The sequence below is a fragment of the Esox lucius genome, chromosome 16, assembly GCF_011004845.1.
Source record: "Esox lucius isolate fEsoLuc1 chromosome 16, fEsoLuc1.pri, whole genome shotgun sequence".
In the NCBI taxonomy this organism is placed as follows: domain Eukaryota; kingdom Metazoa; phylum Chordata; class Actinopteri; order Esociformes; family Esocidae; genus Esox; species Esox lucius.
The window spans coordinates 26,682,549-26,695,979 of NC_047584.1; the positions used below are offsets into that span (position 1 = coordinate 26,682,549).

Consider the following 13,431-nt stretch of genomic DNA (forward strand, 5'->3'; position numbering starts at 1 on the left):
CAAAATATTTACGTATAAACTGTGTACTGTGTACTGTTTATTCCTCGTGTAACAACTGTGAATGGACTTCACCTCGATGGCTGGCTTTTTCTATCACCGCTATTGTAATTTGGACACCCCTTTACCCGAAAATGTTGCGATTACTGTTTGGTGAGATGCAGGATAATGGGAATGTTTGCTGCTTTTCCACATCTCCATTTGAAATGCCTTTTTCTATCCCTCTATCTCTCTGTCCCCTCCAACCCACTTGTTCCCCTGCATCCGTCTTCCTACCTGCAGCGCTACGGACCGATCATGGGTGACTGGAGCTTTCTGGGTAATATTTTAGAGGAAGTGAACGAGCACTCGACGGTGATTGGCCGGGTGTGGCTCACGGTTCTCTTCATCTTCCGCATCCTCATCCTCGGCACGGCGGCGGAGTTTGTGTGGGGCGATGAGCAGTCGGACTATGTCTGCAACACGCAGCAGCCCGGTTGCGAGAACGTCTGCTACGACGAGGCCTTCCCCATCTCCCACATCCGCCTCTGGGTGCTGCAGATCATCTTCGTGTCCACGCCCTCCCTGGTCTACGTGGGCCACGCCGTGCACCACGTCCACATGGAGGAGAAACGCAAGGAGAGGGAGGAGGCCGAGCTGAGTCGCCAGCAGGAGCTGAACGAGGAGCGGCTGCCGCTTGCGCCCGACCAGGGCAGCGTGCGCACCACCAAGGAGACCAGCACCAAGGGGAGCAAGAAGTTCCGTCTGGAGGGCACCCTGCTGAGGACCTACATCTGCCACATCATCTTCAAGACGCTGTTCGAGGTGGGCTTCGTGGTGGGCCAGTACTTCCTGTACGGCTTCCGCATCCTGCCGCTTTATAAGTGCAGCCGCTGGCCCTGCCCCAACACTGTGGACTGTTTCGTGTCCCGGCCCACGGAGAAGACCGTATTCATCATCTTCATGCTGGCTGTGGCCTGCGTCTCGCTCTTCCTCAACTTTGTGGAGATCAGTCACCTGGGCCTGAAGAAGATCCGTTTCGTGTTCTGGAAGCCGGCCCCGGGGACGGGCCAGGGTGAGGGGCCCGGCCCACTTCCCCCTCCTGGGGGGACCCTCAAAAGTTTGCCCCCGCTGGCTGTGCCCTCCGTCCAGAGGGCCAAAGGCTACAGGCTTCTGGAGGAGGAAAAAGGCCCATCTGTGACTCACCTCTACCCCCTGTCGGAGACGTGCATGGAGGCAGGGAGGCTAACCCCCCTGGCCCCACCCTTCCAGTGCATTGAGGAGAAGGTGGAGGAGGTGCCGCAAATGGAAAGCATTTCTAAGGTGTATGATGAGACTCTGCCCTCCTACGCCCAGACCACGGAGATAGGAGGGGACATACTAGCACAAGACCAAGAGGAGGACCAGCGGCAGGAGGTGGTGGTGGTGGAGGAGGAAAAGAAGGAGGAGGAAGTGGAGGAGTTGATAGAGGAGGACGTGGTGGACGGGGTGGTGGAGGACGTGGTGGACGGGGTGGTGGAAAGGGAGGAAGGGGAGGAGAAAGAGGAGCAGAAAGAGGCAGTTGACGAGGAGAGTGAGGAGGTGGTGGAGATTGAGGAGGAGATGGGGGAGGAGAAGGAGGAGGAGGAGGCGGTGGAGAAAGAGAAGGAGGAGGAGGTGGTAGAGGATGTGGTGGACGGGGAAGGGGGACCTTCGGCCGAGGAGGGGACGGAAGCGACAGATACGATAGAAGACACAAGACCACTGAGCAGGTTGAGCAAAGCCAGCAGCAGGGCCAGGTCAGATGATCTCACCGTATGAACATGTGAAACCACACACACACACACACACACACACACACTTCCAGTTGCACGAACACACACACACCTAACTCAAAACAACACAGGGCTAGACCAAGGGAGCAAAATGTAAAACGGCAGACATATATTGAGTTACCTAGCATATTACTATTAGGACAAGTAAAAAAAAAAATCTATATATATCTATAAATCTATATATATCTATGTATATCTGCACACTATTAAAAGTATAGGTTAAAAAGAGGGATAGATTTATTTATAAAATGTATCTGAAATCTATGGTGGAAAGGATATATATATATATATATGAAGAAAAAAACATTTTTACTTGATGAAAGTCTATGTGCTGTTTTTTAAAACATATTTCTTGTCCAAAAAGTTTTAACATTAAAAGTGAAAGGTAACTCATGTTTACATTCTAGGGGGTTGAATGGGTGGGGTATAGAGACTGAGACTATGCATATATTGTTCATATACTACTCAAAGCAGGCTACAATATTAATTCCCATGAAGTCTGTGACATACTGCAAATATGTAGCTGCAACATGTCCCAGGTTGAAGGACTCTTGCACAACAAGTCCTTGCACAGAAAACATCATAGAACAAAGTTACAGATGTAGGACACTACAAAAAGATCATACATTTCCTAGAGAACTCTCGTGTGCAAGGCCTATATAACCCTTATATCACCTCAACGATGCATACATTTACATTATCTTACATTATCTTTAAACCAAAGGGAGATTTGCGTCTATGTACAATAGCATATCTCTCTTTTTTACGTTTATATGCAGCGTAGTACAGCCAAAAAGCTGAGTAGTGGAGAAAAACATAGCAAAAAAGACCACATGTTGAATGTCTCTTTTCAATGTGATTCTACATCTCATCTTTAGGATTGCTCATATATTTAATTGCATTTTAATGCAGAAGTGTGCACTGTGATTATGTGTTTAGTCTGTGAAAGATAATGGTGCTGGATTTGCCTGATCACAGACTGCACCATAGTAACGACCTCAGGCCAAATCCTCTCTTTTCTCGCTGCACAAACAGGCGTCAGGGCGATAAAGATCATGCGTGATCAGCACAAAGTATTGTTGAGCCACAGACAATAAAAGAAGCCACTCTCATATATGAAAACAAGCATCCTTGACATTGTTTTGTGGGGGGAAAAATGTATTTTACTTTTATCTGCCCTCCGCAGTACGAATATAAAACACTAAGGGTAATGCTTACAAAATGTTTGTTTTTCATTTTACATGAATTATATAGGAATCTGATGGCAGATTTACCTTTGAAAACATTTAGTTGAAATAATAATATTATATTTACCAAAATATTCACAACTATGTCTACTTTTAAAGGCTCAGTGCAGTCAAAAATGAGATTGTCCTATTCTTTAGAATGATATTTTCACACTGTAAAATCAAAAATAATACTGAAATTGTGCCAATTATGATAATGCCTTTTTGTGTAGGAGCAGTTTGGAATAATTTGATTTCAGCCTGTTTAGGTGGGAGGGTACTGCATGATTTCACAATAACCAACATTATAATTGACCAGCGGGCAAGTGGGCGAGTTATAACCCATCCTGGCAGCCAATCAGTTTTGTATACTAAAGACATCTTTAAATCATACAATGAGACTGAGCATTTTAACCCATAGGGAAAATAAATATATTTTTGCCATGCAAAATGTATGTAGAATATATGATGAATATATGTCGAATACATTTAACTTAATTCAAAATACATTTCAGGTATCAAAATGTATTTCACCTTTTACTCTGAAATGTATTTAAAAATGTAAACATACATTTAACTTTTTATTCAAAATAAATTTCACCTATTAAAATATATTTCAGCTTTTATTCCAAAATGTATTTGAAAATGTATAAATACATTTCAGTTTTGTCCAAATGTATTTCACCGTCAACAATGCTCTCATTACAATTGTAATGTAGTACAGAAAATACATTACAAAATGTATTTTGAAGCCCATGTTAAAATGTATTTTTCAGATCCTGTAAAAAGATGAAATGTAATTACCGACGAATTGATTATACTACATTAAGGTGCTGAAACACATTTTATAGATATTCATTACCAAAATACATTTAATCTTAGTCACAAATATAATCTAACGTACTAAGGCAAACTTGGTATGTCCATTACTTGCCTCTTCTAATGCAAAACTCCTGTTTGGAGTAGTGTTTAGTGTGCTTGACTTTGGAACATAAGGTCACAGTTTCAAAACACCGCCTGGCTGATGCTGCATTAGTTTTAGACATGCATTTTAAAAATGTATTAAAGAAATGTTTTATTAATATATTTAAAAGGTCAATTTCAAACATTTTGACATATATATACACCAAATGTATTCAGGAATACATTTTCCAAATGTGTTCAGAAATATATTTTTCCAATGTATTCAAAAAAATATTTTAAATACATTTCTTTTCCGTATGTGAATTGCCAAAATGGGTATATTTATATTTAGGAGTTATATAAAGACAAATGAAAGTACCACTGTTATTTATTTAAACACTTATATTCAGCAGTTGTCAAAAAGTGCTTCAACACACACTCAGCCTGATACCCCAGTGCCAGCAACAACATTTAATGCACGGTAGCTAGGAAAAACCCCTTAGAAGAGTCCAGAATTAGGAAGAAACCTAGAGAGGAAACAGACTCTGAGGGGTTGCCAGTCCTCTTCTGGCTGTGCCGGGTGAAAATTGGCAAAACACATTATAACGCTCTTACAGTAATTGTTATGGATGGGGAACTCTCTGCTTTTTAAAATCTTAGCATGATGTCCATACTTACCAAAGACTTGCATTGCAGAACTTTATAATATTTTTTATCTCTGTCGAAGAGATGCTTTTATTTTTGCTTTATTTTATTTGTTTGAGAGCAACAGTTTCTCTTTTAAATGAAAAAAAAAACAATGCCCTCTTAAAGGGATGCCTTAAAGTATGATTAACCTGTTCATGATAATTCTCTCTTTTCCTCTCCAGCGCTCTTTGCTTTATTTAAATTGCTTCGCTATGTTGCTTTCCATTGTATAACTGTACATGCTTTATCTGTAAATGCACATTTTCTAAATCTGTTTGTAACAGTTAAATTGCTTACAATGCTCTGGGAACTACATAAATGTCCTATTATACATTTGATGTTATAGAATTATTCTACTTTAGCTAGCAAATGTATCCATTGCAAATGCAAAATCCCCCGTGTTTTTTTGTTGTTGGGAAATGTAGTTCCTACAAACAAGGTTTCATGCTTCTCAGTTCTGTGCCGTAAAGCAAAGTATTGGGGTTTTTCAACACAACACTGTGTTAATCAAGTGGCTCAGATTAGTAAAACGTACATACACACACACACACACACACACTCTTACAGTGTTGGTGTTGGGGGTATGATCAAATGGCTCTTGACAAACTCTGAAAGGCAGCTTTGACCCCTTTGTGACCCTCAACCACTCCTTTGCCCCCTCTCCACCAATGCTGTGACAACCTTGTTATGGAGAAAAAAGCACTTCCACACTGCAGAGTAGTTCAGCACACCTCAACACTGTAAAGTGTGCTAAATATGTGTAGCTGGTATACAATGTGTTCAGTGTCTGAAAACAGTTCCGCTTGATGCTTCATTTGTAAGAACCTCTGTCGAGCCTTTGGAAACAAAAGAATCCTTTTTACTAACTTATAGTCCTCTCTGCTACTAGTTGTGTGGCGTTATCATCATTTGGAAAGTGAACCATAGAAAATTAAAGGTCACACGTGGTCAAGAAAAGTTGCATCAGTGTTTCTCTGCAAACCACCTTCCTCTTCATCTCCCTATCCTTAACAAAAACACAAATGCATGCACAAACATACACACACAAACAAATACACACACAGACAAGTGCTGACATCTGACGCTTTGCAGCCTATTGCCCCAGTACATTACTTATTCTGAATGTACATAGTTAAACACGTATCAGGTCTGCCAAGCATCTACTGCCCTCTGTTGAAAACGTTAAGGTACTTTTTTCTAGTATGTGGAATTTTGTCAAAACAAGACATTAAATTAATAGCAAAACCCCAAATTGATCACACTTGTTACACAGTCTTCCATTCAAACCCTGTGATTTTGCTTTACATTACTTAGTAAACATCATTACACAACCATTACCCCCCGCCCCCCATTGGTTTAATCACCAAAATCCAACATAGCATAATGAAATCCTCTCTGTTCAGTCATTCTAACACCCAGATATCCGATTGCTAAACATATTCAAAATAACCCTTTGAACTTCAGGAAGAAATGTGCATCAGTAGTTTCCTCAGTAGGCAACATAGTTCACCTACATTCAACCACATCACAGGGAATTTCCTCATTATTCATGAACCTATGGAGAAACACTTTTGGCACAGCAAGTCCATGAGGGACTTTAGTTAGAAAGTCATGAGGAGCCTGAGCCATGGCCCTGAAGGAGGGCGGCATGCTCATGGGGATGGTGGTGTAAGAAAGGTCAGCAGCCGGCCAACACTTGGCTGAGGGTTTGAATCCTTCTGCGTCACATGACCTTTCTCAAAATGGTTGTGAGAACAATTTAAAAATGGTTATCTGATTTTCAAATTGGCATTCCAACTGAGTTATAGCAAAAGGTATTTTAACAAGGAGACATTCTTATTAAAAGTTGTGATTACTGGAATGTGAAACATGCGTTTCTAGCTGAAATACTGATTGTCTGGTGAAGATTTCACTGTGATTGTTACTAATCCGGCAATTGAAATTGTGTTTAATTTTTAACATTTTCAAGAACTTTTTTGGGATAACCTGATGGGAGTTTTGTGTTGATGTTTGTGAAACATTCACATACTTGTGATAGTACGCTGTACAAAAATATAAACACAACATTTTAAACAATTTCACAAAAAGTTCCACCAGCTTGGTCTGTTATCATTTGTTAACTTTTTATTATTTATGCTTATTGGTTGTATGCTCTTTCCAGCACTGATCTTTAACGATAACTAATTAATTGATTAAAATACACTTACTAATGTGCACTTACTGCAAGTTGCTCTGGATAAGAGCATCAGCAGAATAACCACATTTTAAAAATGTATCATAGGAATTCATGTATATAACCCTAACCCTATATATTATATATACACTGAACAAAATGATAAACGCAACACTTGTTTTTGCCCCCGTTTATGAGCTGAACTTTGCCCCGTTCATGAGCTGAACTCAAAGATCTAAGAGTTTCTCTATGAACACAAAAGGCCTATTTCTGTCTAAATCTGTGTTAGTGAGCACTTGCCGAGATAATCCATTCACCTCACAGGTGTGGCATATCAAGATGCTGATTAGACAGCATGATTATTGCACAGATGTGCCTTAGGCTGGCCACAAACCAGACAGAATCTGGTGTGTCTCACGCAGTGCAAAACATCTCCTTTGCATAGAGTTGATCAGGTTGTTGATTGTGGCCTGTGGAATGTTGATCCACTCCTCTTCAATGGCTGTGGGAAGTTGCTGGATATTGGCAGGACCTGGAACACGCTGTCGTATACGCCGATCCAGAGCATCCCAAACATGCTCAATGGGTGACATGTCCGGTGAGTATGCTGGCCATGCAAGAACTGGGATGTTTTCAGCTTCCAGGAATTGTGGAATTCCGGGAATTCCTTTCACAGGACCTGAAAAAGTATTTTAATATGGGCTTCAAAATACATTTTGTCATGTATTTTCTATAATACATTACAATTGAAATGAGAGCATTGTTGACGGTGAAATACATTTGGATAAAACTGAAATGTATTTTGAATAAAGTTAAATGTATTTATAAATTTTTAAATACATTTCAGAATAAAAGGTGAAATACATTTTGATACCTGAAATGTATTTTGAATTAAGTTAAATGTATTCGACATATATTCAGCATACATTATACATACATTTTGCATTACACAAATATATTTTCCATATGGGTTTGTTCAGACCGCTCTGAAAGCTGGCATATTCCCAGGTTCTGTGTCGCAATATTTTCCAAAAGTGAAAAGAAAACCAAATTAAAAGGCGTACATTTTTGGTCAAAATAAATGTAGGAGTTACTAAGAGACGTGACCTGTTGGAAGGTGAGCCTTTGCCACTGTATCATGTGTGATAGGAAGCAGGCGCAGGAAACTCGAAGTCCCAACAATTGATCATTTCATTCGTAGCACGGTGTACACAAGAAGACTCCAGGGGGAAGTAGTCTACTATATCGAACAAAAATAACAAAGAGGCTATTGACTACGAGACTGTAAGGCGCAGCCAGGCAATACAGAGCCTACTGGGACTAAACCAAACCGGAGTGTTAGACAGCACGGGAACCTCAGTTCAAACCAACCGAGCTAAACCGAGCTAAACACACATACAATACGGAACAGATTAGTACAACCACATGTGAGTGTAATGAGTCTGATGACATGTGTTGACTGGTGAAGGATGTAGGGACCCGGGAATTCTCGTAGAGGGTGTCACAGGACCGGTGGTGTTCAGGAGGATGGGGATGACAGCCGCGGGAGCGAGAATGGGAAGCGTCTCGGAGATGTTGCAAGCGGAACCGCCAGTCACAGTCAACGTTTCACATACAGGCAGTGCTCGAAGTGGGGCGGAACTCACCGTTACGCAGTACCCGCACGTCTACAGTTTACTCTTAAGCGTACCTGCACTTTTTCTTGCGTACCGCTACTTCTCACATGCAGCCGGAACTCTAACACTGACAGAAAAAGCGTCAGTGTCAGAGAGATTTGTAATGACCTAACGTAACGTTACATAAACTACACTACCCAGAGGGCAATACGTGACTTACTAAATATCTTGACGAATCACGTAAAAGCAAGCAGTCGGTTCACCCTATCAGGAGCTGTCTGATTGGCTGCGGCTTCTGCCTGAGCGTAAACATATTTTTCACTGGTGAAATCCAAAACCTAGAAACTTATTGTCGTGCGTCTTAAGTCATGTTAGCCTGGCTTCAGAAATGCAATTAAAGAACGCGTGTGCCAGAGCTAGACACTGTAAACATCTCAAATGTAATGATATGCAAATGAAAGAGAGTACCGGCACCTTTTCCCCCCACTTCAAGCACTGCATACAGGACAATGAAGAGCCAACAAGGAAGACCGTGTCATGTTTATGAAAGATTACTTTAATTGGATAAACGTTATGATTCGTGCACACAGCCCACTCCCTCAACTCGCAAATCGCTAAAATCTCTGGCGAGCTCTCGCTGACAGTGCACGTCAACTGTTCCAGGGAGAAATCGCCTGCAAACGCACAGCCTTGCCCCAGATGGCAGCATATCCGCGTAGCCACAATGGGTGTTAGTTTTTCGGTGGGGGAAGGCTGTGTTTACATCCCTTCGTGAACTTTTTTAATTTAACATGAAACCAACCAACATTTTTTATTTTATTTTGCTCACACATGTGCAAAATAAAAACACACGTTATAATGGGAACTATACCAGCAGGCAACGTATTTCTGTGGTGCTGCCATATAAAACAAACAACAATGCTAAGCACACATCACAGAGCAAATTTATAAAACTGGCCTGAGTCACCAACAATCTTCCTTTCTGATAGCGCTCTTCCCCCGCTATAATTTGCTTTTCCTCCAGTTGGTAGAACGTTTCACATGGAGCAATAATACATATTTTTTTTACATATACATATGTGACGTTGCAGTACAATGGACCAACAAGACTCTTGACACTATGCCGGACTGCATATGTGTGTGTCTTACTGGGTTGGTGAGTGAGTTACCATTGTTAAACAGCGTAAAGACTGCCATATGCGACCAGTGTTCGGTCCTTGAAACAGACAAAACAAATCAAGTATTAGGATTTGTTCAGGACACTTTGCAAGATTGAGTAGCTATGTTATAGTAAGCCTAAAATAAAACTGTTTACAGTTATATTGCGACTATTTCTGGTTTATTTTCGAAGTATGCATCCATGCATGCATTTTGGGGTAATATAGACCACATGTCACACGTCCGGCCTCCTGAGGTGTGGCGGTGCCAACCTCTTAACTACGCTCCTCGCCGGTGTACTAACCGCTGGCATGGGAACAAGGGCAGCAACAAACCTACCCCACACCTGTGTCTCGTTGAATTGAATGCTATTGCTCTAAGTTGCCCTATTTTCTGTTCTCCCCTTGTGGTTACTGTGCTGTGTGTATTCTATGTGAGCCACGTAATGTTCTTTTATTAGATGATAAATGTTCTGTGTGTGCATCTGATTCCGCGTCTGGTGCTTTTGCGTCCCATTATGCACATTACACCACAACCCCTTGCACAGTAAAAGAGGATGTTGTTGTGCTATGAAAATAAATAGCTTTGGCAGTGTTAAGTTCATCTTCTGTCTTGCTAGCAATTACTCAATTCTTATGAATATTCTAGGCAATAAGTAGATACTAGGCCTATTACTGGCTAATAAGCTGTTAAAACGGCCAGTGGAAAAGTCATGCAGTTCGTAGACGCTATATTTTGTGGTAACGTAAACTTAATAGGAAAAGTTAGTCAGTTTAACACAATGCTTAATGATCTCTAGCTAAATATTCAAACATGTACGTTAATGCGTGACAAAATGATCTAATGTCGAGACGCAATTTTATGACGAGGTAGTATATCCCAATCCGTACAAATCCTAGTTCACATAGCGTAGTGGAACCAGCCATGGAGTGATTGTAGTCATTGTTTTCATTACTGCGTAGCTAGCCATCTACAGTAATCTCTTTCTAATTTAACACATTGAATGTAGTGTAGCAACCCTGTTATGTAATTGTTTAGGATGTTAGCTAATGTAGGGAACAAGTTTCGACAACCGTGAGGTTTCAACTAATTGGTTTAACAATGCAGAAGTATACTGACACTCTGCACACATGTAGCTTACTGGTGTAGTGGTTAAAGACAGCCTGTCACATAGGAGACCCTGGTTTAAATCCAGCGATGGCAGCAACATTCATCTCTTCTAATCACGGGCTGGCCAAACTAGGCCTAACTGCCTGGTTCCTTTTCTTGTTTTCATCAAGGACCTGTCTTTACTTTGCTCTGTTTATCTTGCTCTTGATCCTGACTAGATCCAAGTCCTTACAGCTGAAAAACACCCCCACAGCATTAAGCTGCCATATTGTACATTTGTTATTGCTATTATTGACTGTATTTAAGACTGGGTGTTTGTTGTGTTGATCTGTGTCAATGTCAGAGTATTCTGTCATTAAGATCATTTTGGCGAATCAAAAATGTTAATAAAATCTCTTCTCATCTCAGTCATGTAAAATCACCTACAAATGCTTATAAAGAAATGCTTTCTCGACCTGCAAATATGCATGCATTGCTTAATTTAAACAATCTTAACATATATTTTTATATATCTTTCATCCCCTGTGGAAAGTGGAACTATTTTATGACAGGGGGTACAGGGTTTCCTTTTTTATGGGAATATAGGACAAATATTTAACTCTTAAAATGCTCAGTCAGACCAATAAATTATTAATTGAGCAACAACAGGTAATTTTTGCCAGACCGTGTAAGCGGAGCCGGCTAAGAAGAGCGAATGTCTCTTACTGAGAGAGTGACTGACTGGGTGATTGACTACCCCTGGTTAAATAGTGTAGCGGTTAGAGAAGCAGACTTTTAAACTTCTCATATGGAAGACCTACACTTGAATCTATTGAGAGCACCAACATTTATTAATTATTTCCATGATTCGTCTTTTCACTTGATGAAAAAGTTATTGTCGCCTTTATTGACAGTTATTGTATAAATGTCATTCACGAATGAAAGAAAAAAGTACGTTGGTCTTCCATGAAAACAATTGCTAGCAATTGCTCAATTCTTATGACTATTCCAGTAAGTTAGTAGATACCGGTAAAGCTTATTACTGGCTAATACGCTGTTTTAAACGGCCAGTGGCAAACGCAATACATAGCAATTTGTGGTAGAGGTAAACTTATTAAGAAATGTTAGTTTAACTGTATCAATTTCATTCACAAATGGCTAATTAACTAACCACTGTAGTGGTTAATGACACAGCCTTTCACGTGGGCGACCCGAGTTCGAATCTTGACATGGCAACACTTTCCATTGTGGGCTGGCTGAACTAGGCTTGCATGGTTTCTTGTTTATTTATTAGTCTATAGCAAAAGTGGAAAAACAACCAGTAGGACACTGAAGAAAATTATCCGGACTTTCGAAACCATTGCTAACAAGCTATAAACATTCATAAGAGTGGATCCCTTTCGTACACCATAAACATCCACTATATATAGACTCTCACTCTGAGACTGACCAGCCTGTTTCCTGGTACTCTTGTACCCTCTGCTTTGGCCTGTTACACCCGTCGTATAGTTCTGTTGCACAGTGTTATGGACCTTAACAAGGCTTTCATTGTACTGCTCACCAACTGCAAATGAGCAATCAAACTGACACAGAGGAAGATCACAGACTGCATTTTTGGTGTGCTGGAGACTGTTGAATTATTATGGGTGTGTGTGTGTGGGTGTGTGAGTGAAGGCCTATCTATGTCATGTTCCTGCATTCATTTTTAACTTGTCCTGTCTCTTTCTTTCTCAGATCCACCTCAGTAAACATTGAAGTGTCCTCCCAAGCCACATACTTCTTGTGTGTTGCCGACAGCAAACCAAGGCCCAACTATGCAGGGAGCAGGTTACACTGCTATGTTCATTTTGACTCAACTTGTATTGATCAACTTGTATTGACCAGAGAGATATAGGACTGTGTAAACGTTTTTGGTCACCTAAGGAAATTGTTTTAAGCTAGTTATCCGGGCATCAATTGTTTATTTGCTTGTAAAAACATAAATACAAATAATGATTAATACAATACAATGGCAATAGAAAGGTAAAGGAATTGTCTGAAGGTAATTTGATGAGACCAAAAGGCAAGAAACAGAAGAGACTGTTAAGAATGGATTCAACATTGCCTTTTCTGTCTTCCACTTGCCCATTGTTTTCACATTTCTATAAGATGTCAGTTAACTTCTGGCGGAAATGCAACAACAATGGTTAACAGTTAATATTTAACAGATACAGTGAACTCCAACTAACCACACCCCCACACATCCCAACAAACACACTGACACAGGCACACGTTTGTCTTTCTATCTTTGTGGGCACCTTATCTAGACATGCATGTTCCCTATTTCTTAGAGTTTTTACTCCCTGTAAAACAGGTGTCTTTTATACAGGTAACAAGCTGAGATTAGGAGCACTCCATTTAAGACGTACAAACGTACAAAATCAGCAGAAGATCAAATAATTTCCTCGCTGTAGCTTCCTCTATGTACACATAGTCTCATAGTCTCTGATATGCACACACACGTAAATCTTATTCATCCTGATTGCTCAACTTGCCACTTAGAATTGAAGTTCTGCTGTATGTGTGTATACTTGAAGTTCTGTGTGAACTTGAAGTATTATATGAATACATTATGTTCTATAATGTGATGTACAGTACACCAGCACAATGCCAACGTCTCTAACTGCAGATGTTCGTAACAGACTTACAGATGGGACAAGGCATTGAATATTCTTTTGGGGACAGTTAAGTAACTTAACTGTCCCCAAAGTATCTTGCAGTTGATGGAGATTTGTGGGATGCACATCCAG

The 13,431-nt window shown here is 40.6% G+C and overlaps 1 protein-coding gene across 1 annotated transcript; it reads left to right on the top strand.

Annotated features, from left to right (window-relative positions):
- The first annotated feature begins 294 nt into the window (after positions 1-294).
- gja8a (gap junction protein alpha 8 paralog a) lies at positions 295-1,936 on the top strand. Its single transcript, XM_010900251.2, has 2 exons — positions 295-1,398; positions 1,681-1,936. The coding sequence occupies exons 1-2, from the start codon at positions 295-297 to the stop codon at positions 1,774-1,776; spliced, it is 1,200 nt and encodes a 399-aa protein (XP_010898553.1). The 3' UTR covers positions 1,777-1,936.
- The last annotated feature ends 11,495 nt before the right edge of the window (positions 1,937-13,431 follow it).